Here is a 19,095-nt window from a genome sequence, read left to right on the forward strand (position 1 = left end):
TTTAAGGTCTGGCCTGGTTTGTTTACGAGGGATGCGCTGAACAGCTTGTTTCTGTGATTATCATATAAGCAAGACAGCAACAGGCAGTTTTCTTGCTCACTAATCTGCCGATATGCTTCCCCAGCAAGCAGCATCAGCCCAAGCTCTGCCCTGCTGCTTTCTCTCCTGCTCACAAGCCTTAACACCCACATCACCTGTTCCTTCAGTCTCATATTTCCTACCTAGTTTGCTCTTTCATGTTTTGTAGGCAGCTTTGATTCAGAGATGTTCTTGTTAGCAACCACTAGTGTTTTCCAGCATAACTGGTTATTGCCTGCTCTTGTTCCATTCTGTATTCTATCAGGCTGCTCCAATATAAGCTCTAAAATGACGTTCTGAGCTGCACAGCATAATGGTATCTTTGAAGCCAAGACTTGTATTTTGCTTTGAAGAGAGCAGCTCTAGCAAAAGGACAGCATTTTCTGCTGAGGAAAAGGGAAAGAAGGCTTTTTTTTTTTTGAGAGCATTTCTCCTGCTGGTTTCCCTGCAGGGGGGAGGCTGACACTTATTTTAGCATGTCCAAATGGCACTCTTGAGGAGCTCTGCTATGACAGATAGGCTTATTGTCCATGGAGACATGAGGACAGCATAATGCCAGCCAAGATGCTGAATTTCCTATTTCTTGGGCTTCGTCCCTTTCTGGTTAAGCTCTCATGCACTTCACAGAAAAACTTATTGGGTTGCAAGTCCCTAACCTCAGCTGTAGGAGGGTTGTTTTGACTTCCCCAGCTCTCTCCTGGAGCTGGGTTTTGGCTGCAGAGGCAATTTGTGCTGGGCTATGCAAACAGATAAAACAAAGAAATAGCAAGGCTAGAGTGAAGTCCAGTGTGGGTGTTTTTCAGTCTTAAAGGCTTTGGAGTTCTGTTTGGTTTTTATTTTGTTTGGCTCTTTTTTTGATCTCTTAGAAAAGTCTTTCACATACAGCGATCTCCCAAACAATTTATTTGAAAGCATTGGTGGGTGATGCATACATTATGGGCTGTGGTTTCATTGATATGCTCAGCCTCTCTAATTAGATAACATATTAAATGTTTTATTTACCTCATGTGCTACCTGTCGTCTAACCAGCTTTTGTTTTTGCTGCATTCTGCTTGTATTATAGCAAGAGTAAGCGGTTTCATGTAAATTAAAACCACATGAAACCTTTTAGAGCCATTTTAAAATATTAAATGGTTTTGCAAATAGGTTTGTCGGACAAGGATTGGAAAAACAGCTCTTTGCTTACCCATTTACTCTTTTGTATGCTTATTAGAAGCCCCCCATGTGACTCTTTCATCAAACATTGCATCCCAGTACTCATCTAGAATGCCAAAAGTCATTTATACTGTGCTCAAGGGTGGTTTGCATAAACAGGAGGCAGTTAACAAAGAATGCAGATGTGAGCTGTGACTGCAAACGTTACTTTATAAATTGCAACACAGATGCACAATAAAGTCAAAACATGCATCCCTGTGATGTTTTTTTGCTTGCCTGGAGCATAAAAGCTTGTTGGCTTAAAAGTTTCTTAGCTTTTATTAACTATTATTGCCAATGTTTATGGTCGTGATCATTTCACTGTGAATAATTTTTTCTTACAGGTGGATCGTATCATCTTCTGTGTCTTTTTGGAGGTTGACTACAAAATTTTCAAGAAGAAAATGGGCGAGTTTTTTCCTCTAGGTAGGTTTAGCAACCAAGTGCCATCTGACTTTAAAAAATGATGCAGCAAAGAGACAACAGTTGGTGTCCTTTCTTCTTTCCCTGCCTAAACCAAGTATTAAAATGTGAACCTTCTTTACAGATCAGCTGCACATAGAGGCTCTGATCCTGGACAAAATGCAGACATTTAAAATTTGTGAACCAGTAAAACTACTTGTGATACTGCTTTTGCAAAATCAAGGCCTGCATTTGTGTCCTCAGTACAGCGAGTTTATTCATTCTCTGCTGTATCCATATCTCCTCCCAAAACCTGGTGCATGGCACTGGCTGCCTTGACTGAGAAGAAAATGATTTGTACTAATGTATATAGCTCCTAGTGTATATTGCTTTTCCACGCACTTTGTACATGCTTTGCTCTTTCATTAACGATGCTGGTAGGGTTTCTCTGGGTCTGAAAAGGTACTGCAGGGGTTAGAGCCCAAATGTGTCTGAATGAGAACTTTAAACTTGAGCTGTCCCTGTGCAAGAATGAATGGGAGAAAGATGGCTCTCGCCGGAGCAATTGGGAAATGTTAGCCATTCATCTTACGTTTCACACAGGAGGGTACTTTCTAGAATTTAAGAAAACCGGGTGGATAATAAATTTGTTAATACCCCTCCCTTCATACGCCTGTGATTTATTTTTACCATATATCATTAGACATCTTTGTTCCTTTTTTTTTATCAACCCTATCCTTCTCTGGCTTTATTTTGTTTTATATGGCATCAGTTCTACTATAAGTGACAAGATCCAGATTTTAGTATTTTGTTTTATCACCCATTCCAGAAGTGGTAGTCACTTATATACTCCCCGTGCTGTCTGTCTGTCTGGTGAAAAGGGCCTTTGAGTAATAGGAAGCAGAGCTTTGGTGTGTTGTGTCTCCATTAATTCTACAGGACTGTGTTGTCACAGTAGCCACAGTTTTTTTTTTCCTTTCACTTTGGCTGGTAATATGGAAATTGTGATGTTTCTGTCCCATCTCACTAGAACAAAGCTTTTTGTAGACAACTTTGTAATCTCCAGTTTGCAATGATTGGCAGCTGAAACTTAAAAACCTATTGAATAATTCAGGTGTCTAACCACTTAATAATATTTTTGTCTGGAGCACATTGAACATGCATTTGAAAGACTGCATTAATGTCTAATCCATTCATTGTGTGATTTTTATTGTTTTTGGCAGTGTACCCCAACACATAGGATAAAGTGGCAGTACCCTGCCTACTGTTGCTGCTCTGTCCCAGCCCTTCAGATTAAGTGAGATTAGACTACAGTGTCAATTTGTCAACAAGTTAGAGTATTAATACTTACCTTCATTTTTAAGGTCTTTGAAATCACAGATTAAAGCCTGGTATTGCTGTTATAAATGTAAAGCCCGCTTGGGTTTGAAAGCCTGAGAGATAAGAAGATGCTTCAGAGCTGAAGCGTGGCAAACTCGAAGGGGAAAAGAGAGGAAGATGGGAGATGTATTTCCTTTTTGGGGTTTTCAAAACCTGACATTGTTGAACTTCCATGTACAGAGAACCTGTCTGTTTGGGTGTCATGTCATATAAAGACTTACAATTGCATTACATCACCTTATATAGATGATCAGTTGTGCCATAGTTTTAAAAGTATGTTTATTCTCATGCATGGAAAGTTTTTACATTTTTTTTTGCTTGAACTAAAACTGGGAATTGGATATGGGACCATAGAGGAGGTGGTCATGGTGGGGACCCTCTAAGGTGCAGCAAATCCAGTGGTTTGCTGGTACGTGACTATGCAAAAGGTTGATCCAATGCATATGCAGACAGCTGTCCAGAGACAAATGTTTCAGTTCTCAGCAGCCACAATTTGGTATAGATTGCTAAAGGTCTTAGGACCCATTTCATAAGCTCCCCACTGCAATTTCCTCATAACTAATGATTCTGAATACCAGTTTTGATATGCTTTAATGATGCTGGTTTCCAGAAGGACCAGAGCACCTACTGGCTGGTGAGCTGGAGCTTTAAAAGGAACTGGCTTAGTATGTAAAACTTTGTCCCTGACTCAGCAAAGAATTTTCTGTGGTTAAGTCAGTAGTCAGTGATTTGGAAGATCTGTTTTTAATGTATCACCACGAACATTTGGTATGCCCTTACACGAGTCACTTAGATCTTCAACTTGTGAGGAGACAGGGAGAGGCGGGAAAGATACATGCTACCCAAAAGACTCTCCATTAGTATCCTTGAATAAGTGGTCAGTATCTGGGTGTCTCTCCTGGAGGAGTGTCCTAATGGTTAATACGCAGTCTCAGGCTTTCTTTGTCATCTGGAATTGTCACTTTTCAGCAGGGTACCACCATTTCAACAGATGTCAACTGAAGTCAGCCTATAGCCTACTGGTGAGAACATCAGCTTAAGGTCTGGATGGTGATCACCAAGTGACCATCGTGTCTGCTGCTTGTTCTTTCTTTCTGGTCTCTCATGAATTGCCATCTTCATTTAACGTAGTAGATTTTGATGAGTTATTAGCAGACTCTCCTACTGTAGGGATATTCCATCTCTGCATGACTGGTTTCTTGCACAGAGGACTTAGTCAACATGGCTCTGTGTCAAGGAATTAGCAACTGTCTCTACCTTTGGCAATAAATTCCTGATATTTAGACTGGGAGGAATTGCCAAAACTCTGGTGGTTTTGCTTTGTTTTTAAGTGAATCTATTAATGTAGTGAAATGGAAGTCTTTAAGGATAGACTTGCCCTAAATTTAAGTCGATTGGACACTATCTGAACACTCACAGGAGAGAATAACACTGAGATACTACTTTAAGCTTAGAGAAAAAAACATTGAGATGTTTTAAAGAGTGTCTTGCATTCAGAAACATTATGAAATATGTCTACTTTAATAGACGTGAACAAAAATGCTTAGAAGGAAGAATATATTCATGGAGTTATATACATAGTTATTACTTTAAACCCAGTGCATTAATAAATCCAAAAAGACATCCAAATGCTTGAGCTAGTCAAGTGATAATAAAATTAAGCTAGAGTTACACCTCAGTGCATTAAAGTAAGTGGAATATAGATATAGGGAAATTGTTCCATTAGTTGAACATATCATTAGGCTTATTTTGTGAGTGGAATGCCAAAGAAATTAGTTGAGTAATAGTATTGATATTAAGACAACTGCCAAGAGCCTTGTCATTTGCAAACTTTAAATATTATCAGGGGTAAGAGGCAGACTTCTAAGTAATGTAATGTCTTAGGCATGTAGCAAAGCTGTTCAATAACAGACCAGTTGTCACGGTCTCAGCATTTCTGATTTAATCTCAGTAATCAGTAGCATGTACAGAACCCCAGACATAGCCAGTGTGCTGCAAGGGGGAGAGGGGGAGTACCACTTCATCTTTAACTCAGACTTAGGATCTCATCCTAGTGGTTGTCCAGAAAAGCTGTGGTTTAGAAGGTAAAGGGTCCTGGTCCATGCAGGATTTTCTGTTGAACCTTTGGAGTTTTGCTGAAAAGTGTTTGTATGTCCTGGTAGAAAAAGAGCAAGGGTGGAAGGCTATTTCTGTAGAGCAACCAACCTTCTGTGCTTAAGGTGGTTGACTGTTTTAACATATTAAGTGCAACAAACAGTGAGGTTTTTTTTCTTTTTACCAATTGAGTCCTGTCTCCTAGTGGAATGAGATACCCCAGCCATTCTCCCTTCAGCTCTACTGGGGAACTCTGTCTGCTTAATCTGAGAGAATGTCTTGCTACACTATCTTTCAGGCAAATGAAATATCCTTGCCTGCAGTTCTGGCTCAGCTGTGTAGTTCTTACATCACTGGATTCATTGTTACTAGTATTATGAGTGAGCTTTCCGGGAAAGGAGCTAATACTCATACCATTTTTTCCTTGGAATTCATTGTTTCTTCTAACAGAATTCTACATGGAGCCTACATACTAGGCATTACTTTTTTTGCTAAATATATATTTATATTTATTAAATATATTAATATATTAAATATATATTTATAAGACTGACCAGGAAATGCTATAAAAACAGTCCTCCTCAAAAAACTAGATTCGCCAACATTTACCTTACAGCGATACGTACTTTTAGGATGCTATTCCTAGAGGTAAAATTAAGACCATTTGTAAACAGTTGCCAGCTGGAGGCAAAGATGCCTTTTTTTTTTTTTCTCTCCTGTATACTGTGTATGCCTAGCTACTTAATATGTTAGATAGATAATCTTGTAAGGACCTTTGGCAAATGCTTATTTTTCATGGTGGCTGATGTATATTATGAAAGATTTATCTTAATTGTGATGCTTAAAGTATTTCTAAATCCACCACCTGTTATCAGTGGGTTGGAGAGGAGAATAATTTTTTCTGAAAATGTTCTTTAGACAAAAATAATTATATAAAGGGTATGCACTGTGAAGCTGCAGCATTCAAGGTTATATTACATTCTTACTACTTTAAACAGAGTAACAAAATTACTTCACTAAAGCATCACTAAAATTGTTAAAGAGAGGACAGGTTTGCACTTTTATTAGACCAACTGATAGATGGAAGATGCAAGCTTTTAGACTCCGTGTCCTTTCAGAGCTAATGAAAGGATGCTGAGCCCAATAGCTTGTTCAATTTTTTTGAGCTGTATCAGTTGGTGTTAGGAAAAAGAGAGAGAAATTGCTTCATCTTGAATAAAAGTTCTCTCCCCTCTATTCCAGATTATGATATTTAGTGCCTTTTCTGCTTTTGTCCTGGTTGATGAAAACAGTCCCCCCTACCCAAAGCATATAGATAAGATCTACAGTCTTATATTAATCCTGTTACTTCAGGAGGATGCACAGCATCCTAGTTGTGCATGAATGTGCAAATATATCACAATTATAGAGGAAATTCATTGTTAAGAGATCTACCAGGCTTGGAATCAAATTGGAAACTGTCTAAATGGCTGAATGAAGGGCTTTGTATTAAAAAGGCAGATTCCTGCAATAATACGTGAGTGAACTCTTAAGCAGAGATTGTAATTTCTGCACTGGTATTGAGAAGCGTCACCCTCTCCACTTAATATGGCAGACTTCACTGGTGCTGAAGCAGTCCTCAGTGTGTAAGCGGAGGAATCATAAGTTAGCCCTTAGTAAGTAATCCCGTATCAAATGGGTAATTCATTTGATAAATTTAGCCTCTCTGTTTGCATTTGCAGTATTCATGAGCCGATTCGTTTACTTAATTCATCACCTGAATGTATTCCATCAAATATTTTTCATGGGCTTTATTTTACTATGTGGATAGGTGCCAAGTGGTTTACTGGAAGTACCTGATATCCTGTATCTGAGATTCCACCTGGGCAGTGATTTGCCTCATAAGTCAGGAAGCCCTGTTTTTTCTGACTGGTTCAGGCAGACGTGCAAAGGCCATAGGGGCTTGGAGCCCCCAGGAAATGGAGGTGAGGGAGTAAGATTTGGGGGAGTTTGAAATCCCTTTGGCCTTCTCCTCCTAATCAATGAGGACCATCCTGACGGTTTTGGTTGCAGCTACTTTTTCCATCTCTGCGCAGTTTTCAGGTTGTCATGTTCACAGCTGATAACCACCTGTGTTTTCACAGGTTTAGACTAGAAGCAGTCAGACTGTCATCTCCCTTTCTTCACTGCTTTCCCTCACAAAGCTTTCAAGGCACTGTGGACGGGCTGGGTCCCTGATGATGACATGGAGCCTACGTTTGTGTCCAGACACCTGCTGTGGGTACATGAACACATCTGGGTCTGAGCAGAAACTGGGACAGAGCAACTGGTCACAGCAGCAGCAAATTGGGATGTCGTGTCACAGTCTTTGGCTTGTACCCTGGTCGTGGGCAGGATCACCTACAACCCAGGCCTGTTTGCTGGAAGGAGCAAAACGAGTCCCACTTCCCTGACCCCACAGCTCTGATGGAGCTACAATCCCTGCTGTTGTATTAGGATGCTCAGAGGACTCTCCGGTTTCTCTGGCTTGTGAAACTTTTGACTTGTCACTTGGAGATCCTGCTTGGTGAATGCGCAATGAGATGGTGCATGACTACGCATCCCTTTCCTTTCTAGGGCTATGTACCAAGCTGTTGAGAGCATACAGGGTACCACTTGGTATTTACGCATTCACAGGCATGTGGCCTGCTCTGGACTCAGTGCTGACTTTTGATGTTCCCCCCAGGTTAGAAATCTGGCGGGGGAGCCTTGTGCTCAGGCAGAGATGAGTGAGGATTTTTTGGAGGGTGGAAGGCAGCAGTGGTGTTGGAGAAACTCTAGCACACTGACAATTTCACATGGGAGTGAAACGCTGTCTGCACCCCTTTGAGCTGTCTTTGTATTGAAGGATGTTGTCCTCAGATGGCTTCTGCAAGACCCCTGGCTGAAGGACTTAATTCAAGACAGGTGGGGAGAAGCACAGCCCTGCTGTTTCCCGTGATGGTTCCTTATCCCTCAGTAGTGGAGGCTATAAAGGAAACACTACCCATTTGAGGGAGCTGGAGGAACCTGTGCACTGGAATAGGATGCTGGCTTTGCTCTAGTTCTCTCTCACAGCACCTGCAGATCCTGATAAAGTACATTCCAACATAAATAGGATGCTGTAAAAATTGTTCTGAGTCCAAAAGTTTAATATAGCCATCATGCTTAAAATGTCTGTCCATTTCAAAATGTGTCTGAAACAACTTACCTCATAAAATCTCAAGCTAACTAAAAGCTAAAGGTGTTCGTAAAACTATGAAACAAAATTTTCTACGGCTTTTTTGTCTTCATTTGCTATGGCAATGACTGTGCCAGTCCTACCACTCATTGGGGTTGTCTGACTTAGCCCCTTTTGCCAGTATCTCACCATAGTGCAGGAGGATGAACAGGAAGCAGCACAGGAGTGATGCTTGGGAGGCAGAGTATGTAGTTGATGGCTCAGACACTATTTTCAGCATCTTAAGAGATATGCAGACCAAGAAAGGGTTCCTAGAACCTTCTAGCATTGGCAGTGTGTTTACAGTAGTTAATAAAAAGTTAATGGGCAGTTTCCTGCTGCAGTTTGAATCATAATGAAACTTCCTGGTACAATTCCTTCTGAATTATTTCCTGCCTGACTGCTGACAGAGCATTGCTCTAGACTTTGTTGTGTGTTGCAAGTATTGGTCACCTCAAAATTTGGGCTTGGAGCCTCTGGTTGTATGTGGTTTGACAGAGGTTTACAATATTGTTTGCTATATGGTCTGGAAAATTGTTTGCCTCCTCATTCCTGATAGCAGCAGTGGCACTGCTTGGAGCAGGTGTGGACAGTGGGACCATAAACTATTAAAGTGCTGTTCTCATGAGCTTTTGCTTTGCTAAGCGAAGTCTCCTCTTCTTTGCTCCAGTAGCATCTTGTAGACATTTTCTTTGTCTCCTTTTGTGAGACTGATGATAGAGCCTGCAGGCAATCAAGAACTCGGGGGAAGTGGCTGTTTCTATGTATTTGTCCACTCACTCCAAGTCCCTGAGCTCTTCAGCTCCTGGGAGACACCTGGCCAAGGACTGCATTGAAACAGCGAAGCAGCAGGCGATGAGGGTGCCCTTGAAGACACGGAGGTCATGCAGTTGCAAGGACCAGGCTGCTGTGTGTGTTAACAGAGTGGGAGAGCGCAGGGAAGACGATGAGTGTGGTAATTAGAGACGTGAATATGGAACAATTATTTACCATCGCTTGTAACACAAGAAGCGCAAGGTGTCCCAGGAAATGATGAATCAGGATGAAAACAAGTAACAGGAAGTAGTTTTTCGTCTGACACATAGTTAAAGAATGCTTGCTATGAGGTGCCATGGAGCCTGAAGGTCTTAAATATAATTAAAAAGAGGATTAGCTAGACCAACAGAGGACTGGTCCAACAGTGGCTATTAATCACCACGGTCTATATGTAACCTTAGGCTCAGGGAGAGGCTGACAGAGGGGGGGAAATGTATTGCTGTTCTGACCTGCACTCAGTCCTTTACACATAGATGCCTGGCACCAGAAGGTGAACAAACAGAAGCTTTTTCAGTATAATACCTTACGTGAACACATCTTTGATCAGGGATCTTTTCTTCCTGCTGTGTTGCATGTTGTGGCATCACATGTAAAGCATTCCAAATGCATTTTATGTCAAAAATAACCTGTTCTCTCTGGTCACTGACACTGAGTCAATTCATGTGCTGGAGTGCTTCTAATTGCAAAAGATGCAGTTAAATTTGTGTTTGTCTCATTTGATTGCCTCTGCCTTAGGTTACTGATGAGATTTTGTTAGAAGCTTGTATTTAGAAATGTGTCACCACATGCAAAACATACCATTTTGTGTGTGACTACTACATTAGCATACATGTGGGTGAGAAATCCACTTTAGCCCTTGTGTAAACAAAACTCAGTTGTTTTCAATATTTCAGGGCAGGGAGGAAATAGGGAAGTATTGCAATAGGTTCATTTTTAAAAACCAATGTATATTTTTCCAAGAAGTGCCGCGCTCCTTTAGTGTAAGGTAGAAGCATCTGGGAGATAGAAATCCAAATCTGATCCTGGCTGTGAGCACCATTTCCTGCACTGGGACAATGTTGACCAATTCACTCGCAGTGGGAACAGCAGTTACTGTGTAGCCTTTATGTGCAGCTGAGGCTCATACCAGTATATGTATTTTTACAGCAGATCAAGTGATATGGTGCATAAAGGAAGCCATCTATGTGATGACAAAAAAACTAGTGCCTAACTTCTTAGGAGGTTGGTACTAAGGATTTCTATTAGGTATAACTTCAAAAGCTACAAACACATTTTACATTCAATGAGACTCCGGTGTTGTGGGGCTGGTGTAACTAAGCAACACAGGAAGAAAAACTGCACCAATGCTGCAGTAAGGCCAGGATGCACAGAGCGTATCAGTCAAAGTTTCTTTATAATCAGACTAAAAAATTTTATTAAACTTGCTTAGTGTCAGTGGAGGTTTATGTAGTACCTGTTGTTCTGTATGCAGGATTGCATGATTAAAGGATACAAATGTTAAGAACTAAAAGAAATCCTATTTCTTCTTCCAAAGCAGAAGAATGTGCTTTTTTGTTAAGGATCTTTTTGTTTTACCTTCTTCTTGTTTTTTTTCTTCCTCTTATGAGCACTGAGGATGAGGGAAAGCTTTATGAAAAATACAATTTTTTTACAAGTAGATGTGAAGAGTCAGGTCTGGGTTTTGTTGATTTAATCTGGCAGAGATTTCCAAATCTGCTTTTCCTCAAAGACAACATTCCCTTTTTCTGTGCTATTGGTCAGCCTGTGGTATTCTCCCAGTGGAGAACTCATGAGTTGGAGGGGGCAGAACAACCCAAAATGCTCCTGAGCTCTTAGGTTGTTGCGAACCTCATGCGTATGTTTGGCCTCTGTCAAAACCTAGGGTGTTCTCATGCGGTTTATTATGCTACAAAAATGTCAAATCTTGTAGGCTGAGATGGACACAGAGCCTCTATACTACTGTGAAGCTCCTGTTGGGTAGCAGCAAGGGTCATAAGCAATCAAAAAGTTATTTTTAAATTATTAAGGATTGAAAATAGATGTGAGACACATGATTAGAAAGCTCCCGAAGGATGTTAAGATGATCACATAGATACGTGGGTGAAGCTTTGGGACAAAGTTTCAGAAAGACAAGTGTGCTGGAAAGAAATATAGAGACTGAAAACCCACTTGGTCTTTTCAGCTGCTGGAAACCTGATATTATTGTGGTTTAGACAGTTTGCATCAGGTGGGTACCCTGGCCCACACTACTGCCCACTTCAAGATTGGACACGGGAAGCTTTTTGTTTGAATGCCCCAAAATGGGATCCATTTTCTCCAATGTTGCAAGGCTATTGTGCTGCACATCCTGTTACTGTAGTGGATACTATACAGGTGAATCATGAAGTACCTCCTAGGCAAATGCTTGAGGGCAGGAACTTTTTCAGCTGGACCACCTTTTTGTGTATCAGATAAGCTCAATGGGATGGCTGCAGCTGTCAGTGCTGAAAGGTTTTATGGGCATTTTTTGTTTTGATGTTTTTTTGATCATACTGCAGTATGATCACCATCTTCAACCTCCTGTACAGTTCTGCCCATCTCATTGCTCTGTTTGCCAGTGTGTGTGTATACAGGCTGCAGAGGGGAGTTTGATCTGGTCCCACAGTTCCCTCTCAACCCCTCCTGTGGTTATATTCAGTACATGGAGCTGCACTTGCAAGGAGGAGCAGGCTGAGACACGTGGGTTAGCTGGAAATAAGGAAACATCTGGGGATCAGGAAACAGCAGTGCCGAGAAGAGGAACAGATCCTGAAGAATGAGACAAGGCAGCTGAGGAAAGGTTAGAGGAAGGCAGGGAGGAGCTAGCAGCATGCAGTGGTGTTGGGGGAGCGCTGGCAGCCCAGGATGCAGACCCTGAATGCAGATGAAACAGCAGCTTCCTGCAGCAGGGAGCTGGCTCTTGTGTAAGAGCTCTTCAGTGCATGCACAGTTAAAAATAAAAGGTGTTTGTGTAGCGTTGACTCTCCCTGTGCTAACATGAAGAAGAATGCAAATAGAAGTGTGGGCAACAAGGAGGAGGTGGTTTAATGGCTTTGGGGATTAGCAGCAGTATTTAGAGCCTTTCACCTCTCTGTTCCTAACATAAATCTTAACACAGATTGATGGTTTTAGCCATCTGGCTTGTGTTTGCTTGTATGCAATGACTAGTGAGACAGCAAAAGAACCTAAGCAGCAAGGCATAAGAAAAAAAAATGAAGTATATGACAGAAGAAGGCATCATCTTCTCCAGTGTCAGTAAGAGCAAGTATTTTGCAATTAATCTGTTTCACAGAACTTGGCAGGTAACAAGGGAGAGAGGAATGAAAGAGTAACAGCGTCTCTTGGTGCATGACTCTACCAGAGAGCCTGTGACTTATACAAATGTGTACACTCTGAGCAACTTGCTCCCAAATGCAAAGCACTCTGATCTTTAGAGATATGGTTACCCCAGAGAGCATGAGTTAGAGGGTAAGTTTCAATCATAGGTTGACTCTCAACTGTAAATTATTTTATACTTGACTGGAAACTGTTCTCCCATACATCACCCGATCTAATACCTTAGTTTTATATACTATAGCCCAACTTACAAGCTAGAAAATTTTGCGCGCTCAACCATATGACACATTTTGGATTAGATGGCTTCCTTGTATCCTAAGCCTTCTAAATACTGATGTGAGTTTTCTTGGGGGTGGGCTGACCCTCGTAGGGAGTCACTGTCAGTTTTCCTCTCACTCCAGGCTGTAAGGTCTGTCATTTCTTTTCCAGCAAGGTCATCTTGGTAGAACTTCCCAAAATCCAGGGCTTTAATGGGGAAGCTATGTGAAAGGTCGCTGTTCTGCTTCTCCCAACAAAAGAGGAACCAAGACTGGGTACATGCATGCACACAATATAGCGTGTTTTCCTAGTCAATTATTTTTCTACAGTTCTTCAGTAAGGGCGAGAGTTACAGAGGACCTCACCTCTGGTCTTTCAAATGGGGGAGTTTGGGCAACAGATATCGATGATAAGTCTTTAAGGAAACATTTACTGGTGTCAGAAATTCACTCTTGGGTTCTTCCATGGTTTTTTCGATTTTGCTTTGGGATTGACTGTCTTTGGTGCATATTTCAAACCAAAGCAAACCTCTAGAAGGCTTTCTCTAGATGGTGTAAAAATGTATAGGGAACATTAAAAAAACCCAATGAAACAAACAAAAAACCACCTAGGTATTACAGGTCTAATTTATAGCAATCTTGGCACTGATTTGGCTTTACAGAAGGCATGTAGAGTTTCAGTAAAAAATATTTTTACTTGTTTTTATTTCTTCAGAACCAATAACCAAGAAACTGCCTGCAATACTTTTGGGGGGAAAGTAGATGAATTTTGGGTGTAGATTTCTAAAACACTGGTTTTTATCTCAAATAATTGGTTTTGGCATAGAACTCTGACAAGTAAACGTGGGGTTTCTCACTTCAGCCAGCCACACCAAGGTGGGTGAAAGAGACCGCTTTATATTTGACAGGGAAGCACTTCCACCAGATGCGTTAATAGTGTGAGAGTAAGGATTATAGACACATGAAATGACTGGGGGGGTGTTGTGTGCCAAAGTGACACTCAGATTCAGATCTAGTAGATTGGGTTAGAATTTTTGAAAGCACCACAATGACCTAGAGATCATGTCATCAAGTAGTTGGGAGCCCAACTTCCATTTTCAGAAATTACATAAAGACTTTACTGCCTTTCAGCAAAACTTAGGTTCATTTTCCCAGAAAAAAATGGCCTTTAATTCACATTTAGTCTGCAAAAGCAGTCTTTGCCTCTTCATAATTATATTGCATAATGACTTCACTGCTTTTTAATAACATCAGATTTCTTGCCTGTGTCCATTATCACCAGCTTAGAAATTATTCTGTTGCTTTGGGTATTTCATATTCCAAGACACTTACAGAACTATAATTAAGAGCTTCCGCAGAAAACCGGGTGATATATGTATGTTAAGATATTATATTCTGCTGATTTAATGTCAAGTCTTAGATTAATTTGAAATTCTAGCATGCTGGTTTCACCATAAATGCTTCCATGGAAAGAACATGTTATGGGAAACTGAATAATTAATAATCTTTATGTTAACGAAAGTTTTTCTGAGTGGTTTGTTGAAAAATGTCAGGACTCCAGTTGAAAACCCTGGCTCTGTTGAAGTCAGTGGCAGAATTGCCATTGGCTTTAACAAGATTTTTCATTTTCTTATCTCAAAAATTACTTCTCAAAGCTCCTTAAAGTTTCTGTGTATGAATTTATATTTGTACAGTAGAGTCCATGTGCCTTTCTGATCTTTGAAAAAATTGTTTGCAGAATAAGAAAAGAAGTAAAATGTGCAGTGGCTTTTTTCAGTCCTGATCCTTTGGGCTGCACTAAAACTCAAGAGAAACATAACCTGCTCTCGTTTAGTGGCTTCTGAAAGTCCTGCCCTCTAGATCATGCCTGAATGAGGTGAAAGGGAGAGAAGGATGGATACAGATCCATCTACTGTAGATTCACAAGCATCTATGAAAATTCTCACGCTTGTGATTTTAATGCTTATAGCAAACGTATTTCTCAGTGAAGGCCTCTGTTATTAACTAACTGTTCTGTTCTCAAGCTACTTAAAGTTTCAGGCTCCAAATCTTGGTGAAAGCAGAGCTTAATTCTCATAGCGTGTGTCACAGCATTTGGATCTCAGCAGAGTTTATCATGTAAAGATCTGACCCTGTAAATTAGGACCTAAATACTACTGTTAGTTTTCATTACTGTTGATCATAATATTGCAAAACTCCATTAGATTCAAATGGTTGTCATAATATGCACATATGCAAATTTGAAAGATGTTAAGCTTTAGACAGAAATTGTAGGCTTGCCACAGGATTTGCATGTGCCCAAATCCATTTGAAAGGGTATAAATGGGGTCTATGTGTATTAGAAGCATAGTTGACATAAACTTCTGTGGTCGATGAGATCTTCATTAGATGATTAAGGCTCTGAATCACCTAGGTGTTAACTAAGGTTAATAATTTTTTTTCTTCATAGAAACAACTTGTGGTAAAACGTTCCTTTGTTACCGAAATGTAACATTTTGCAAAAGGAATCTTCTTTCTTCATATATCGTCTTAATAATTACAAGTGTTCAATTCTTGGGTAGCCCAAGTTTGGTCTTAAACCAAAGTACTGTCTGGCAAGCTTATAGTAACTTCTTTATGTGGTACTATTTCTGGATAAGTAGTTCTCTTCTTAACATAGCCAGCTGTTCCCAGGAAACAAAGCAAACTGAAACTTGAGAAGTAAACTAAAAAGTCTGCTAGAAAAGAGAAGGCAATTTCATTTTATTCAAGCCCTAATTTGCAAAATTTTTGTAAATTTTATTCCTTGTCTTTATTCCCTGCATTTCCTGTATCTGGTAGTAACAGTCTAGTATCAAAGTCTTTTCCCATCCACCTCCAGATCTCACTGCAAAATGTTAAATGGAAGGAGGCAAACTAAGATACGAGCAATTTGAAACATGCAGTATTTCATTTTAGATGTTTCCTGGTATTCTTATAATTTTCTTTAAATTTTTTTTGACAGATGCTGCTAATGAAGAAGGGACTGAGCTGAGTGAAGAGACAGGTGAGTAAACTATATTTTTTGCTAAAATACATCGCTTCTCCCAAGCATCAACCCAACCGAAAGATATCTTGAAACTATTTGCCTTGGCTGTGATAAGCAGTGCCAATCATTTATTGCTAATGTTACAACAGTCATCTCTGGTTTTTAACATAACATAGGCTAAACCATCCCTGATAATAAATAGTACACAGTAAGAACGGCTGAGACTACCTTTTTAATGTAATCATCTGTTATGAGCCTCTGGGTGATACTTGGGTGCTTTTTATTAATAACTAGTTTGAACATGAATCGGAAATAATTAAAATTCTACAGTCTCTCTGTCTGTGAAAAGGTGTGAATACAGCAATTCTTGAGTCATTTGCAATTCTGATTAGTGGACATGATTTGTTTGCAATAAAAATGGCAGCAAAACTCTCCTGCAAATTCTGTAATATGTTGGACTTGATTGGCCAATATTTCAGAGAACTTTTTTCCTGGTCCTCCTAGTTTGCTGTTTAAAACAAGTGTCAGTGTTTAGGGTTTGTGGATGTGGGTAGACTTGAAATGGAAATGATGGATAAGTATAATGGAAAGAAAGGCCTGAGGAATAAGAAAAGGAGAGGACAGAGTATTAGATATCTCCCATGAGGACAAAAGCTTCCAGTCAGTAGACTTCTGCTAGTGTTTTGTAGAGAGCTTCATCTACTTAATCCTCTTGATCAGGCTCTTTGTAACAGGCTTCCAGCACAGCACCCTGTGTTACCTTCCCTGCTGACCTTCACCCAGAGGTTCTCAGTGGACACCTCCTGTTCCATAAGATACTTTTGTGCAGTGAAGGACCTCCTTTTATATGCAGTGCAGCTCCCCCTCTTCTCTGCCTTCTCTCTTTTCTGCCTTCTCTCTTCTCTGCCTCTCCTTCCTAACGAGATAGTACCCATCTGTGACAGTGCACTAGGAATGTGCACTGTCCCCTGGGTCTCTGTGACCCTGATTTCATCATAGCCCAGTGACTCTGCAGGAACTTCCAGTTCTTCTCTTTACAAAAAGATACAGGATCAGAAAGGAGAGCCACAGGGAGAAAGGCAGAGATATACCAGCCAGCAAACAGAGGTAAAAGCTTTTGAAGCAGGATGTTGTCTTGTTAAATTGGCGAGATTGTCCTAAAGACAAATGGATTATGATGATTTATGGAACCAGTTAATTACCTTAGAAATTAGAAATACCTGAAGAATGGTGTATATGCATAGATGTGCAAACATGGATATACACAGATAGATATATGTTACACTGATGGATTAGCACATTCTTTTATGGCTGTTCTGCCTTGTTGATTTTATTACATATAATTATAATTACTTTTTGGTGTCAAGGTTACTGGATAGGAACGTTTAGAAATTTTAATACAATTAGTGTGATTGATATAGTTGTACATAATTACAGAAAAGTAGAAAAATTAACACTGTCATTATACAACAAACATTTGCCAAAGATTAGCCAACAGTTGAATTTGCAGTATTCATATAACATTTCCAATTTCATTTTTTAGTTATCATGGTGTGTATACTTTTATAATCCAATTATTTTGCATTTTTTGTCTTGTTGCTTTTATGGAGATTATGCAAATTACTTTTTTTTTTAAAAAAAAGGCATTTTAAATTAGAATTAAAAGGAAGTACATTTCCACTTAATAGCCGATCTCTTCTTTCTTGCCTTGTATGCTTCACAGCTTCATTAATTTGGGTGAAGCTACATAGCTGCTCTGGGAAATTATCACTGAATTAAGTTGTTGTAGGAAGATATTTCTCTACCTGTCTGTTTCTTTGTGCAGACGAGATAGATGAGATCATAGCTTCTCTCACAGGTTTGCCTGTAGGGTGCTGTGAGCATCAACAACATGTACTTGGTTATTTCTTTATCACTTGGAGATATTTTGGAAATCAGTGCATTCATTGTCAGCAATCAATACCTACATGGCTAAAGAGAAGTATCTTTTCTGTATCTGATCCAGTAGTGGGGCAGATATACAAAGTTTATGCCCTTTCAACCTATTTGTGTATGGACTTATGGATTTCTTAATGATTGTAGCATGCATTTGTGGGAACTATAAATACATACATAATTTCTGCATTGAGGGGAGTTTTCATTTTTATACTCAGCTTTTTATCTATTTGAAGGATACCTGCTTTTTATTGTTCTAAGGGAAAAACAGAGCAGCAACTTCTAGTAACCACTTCAGTATATTAATTGAATAATCATTCTTCATTCCACTTGACTTCATAGGTCATGACTCCAGCAGATGGAGTCAGCAGTTGGCACCAATACTGATGACCCTGTTTTTTTGAGCTGTCCATATCCAATCTGCTTTGGGATAATTTCTCCAATTCCTGTGCTTAGGGAAAAAGAAGGGGGGAGGGGGGGGCGGGAGGAAGAGATGTTGGATCCCTGGAGAGCATATGTTGCAGTCTATACACTTGTGTAGGACCTTTGGCAGAGATTCAAATATTCTAAATTTCACCTGAAGTCCTGTGCCTCCAACTTCCTATTGGCTAGGTGTTTCTGAGGGCCAATATCAAACAAAAAAAAAGCCCAGAGAAGTACAGGGACACAAATGAGATGTGGATTCGTATCTGTACCAATTTCCATTTGCAGAATGTAGTAGAATGAGGTGGAGGTTACAGAATCAGGTCTAATTTAAACCTGGTGGCAAGAATTAGAGGAAAAAAACTTGATCCTGGTCTGCTGTCAGCTGAAGTCAGTGGGAATATGTCCATTGACTTCAGTGCACACCAGATTAGGCCTTGGGAATAGCTAGAGTATTAGCTGGGAGTAAAGAATAACAGATGACCAAAGGTGTGTATTAACGAGTGATGGACATGTTATGAAAGTAACCTATCTTGTGTTTCTACCTCCCTGAAGTGCAAATATCTTATTACATGCAGAAAGGCTTGTCCTTCTATGATTTCTCTTCAAAATAAATAGGGGAATATCTTAATTACATCTTCTAGATAATCTCCATTAGTATCTACATTAATACTATAAAATCAACAAGCATGAATGATCATTTTAGTGAGTTAATCCAATAGTGTCACTGCATATATTGGATGTACTAGAATAAGAAAAATTTTTTAAAATAAAAATAACCTAGTTTTATTAAATATACACACTCAAGACCACTCTTTTAATGGCATTTGACTCATGGGATATTAACCCATTGGTTTATTATTCTGGATGCTGTATCTTGTAGCAGATCCTGACTTAATGGCACCATTTAATTCAAAGACCTTTGGTGGTGTTATGTG

General features: G+C 39.8%; 1 protein-coding gene across 17 annotated transcripts in view; it reads left to right on the forward strand.

Moving 5' to 3' along the window:
- Positions 1 to 19,095, forward strand: part of MACROD2 (mono-ADP ribosylhydrolase 2) — a 911,164-nt gene that overhangs the window by 817,209 nt on the left and 74,860 nt on the right. For all 17 annotated transcript variants that reach the window (XM_075088273.1, XM_075088274.1, XM_075088281.1 and 14 more), the window contains 2 exons: positions 1,617 to 1,698; positions 15,776 to 15,817. In XM_075088273.1, coding sequence (XP_074944374.1) covers positions 1,617 to 1,698; positions 15,776 to 15,817 — 124 coding nt within the window. The remainder of the gene's footprint in view (positions 1 to 1,616; positions 1,699 to 15,775; positions 15,818 to 19,095) is intronic.

Source organism: Phalacrocorax aristotelis, chromosome 3 (assembly GCF_949628215.1).
Source record: "Phalacrocorax aristotelis chromosome 3, bGulAri2.1, whole genome shotgun sequence".
Taxonomy (NCBI): domain Eukaryota; kingdom Metazoa; phylum Chordata; class Aves; order Suliformes; family Phalacrocoracidae; genus Phalacrocorax; species Phalacrocorax aristotelis.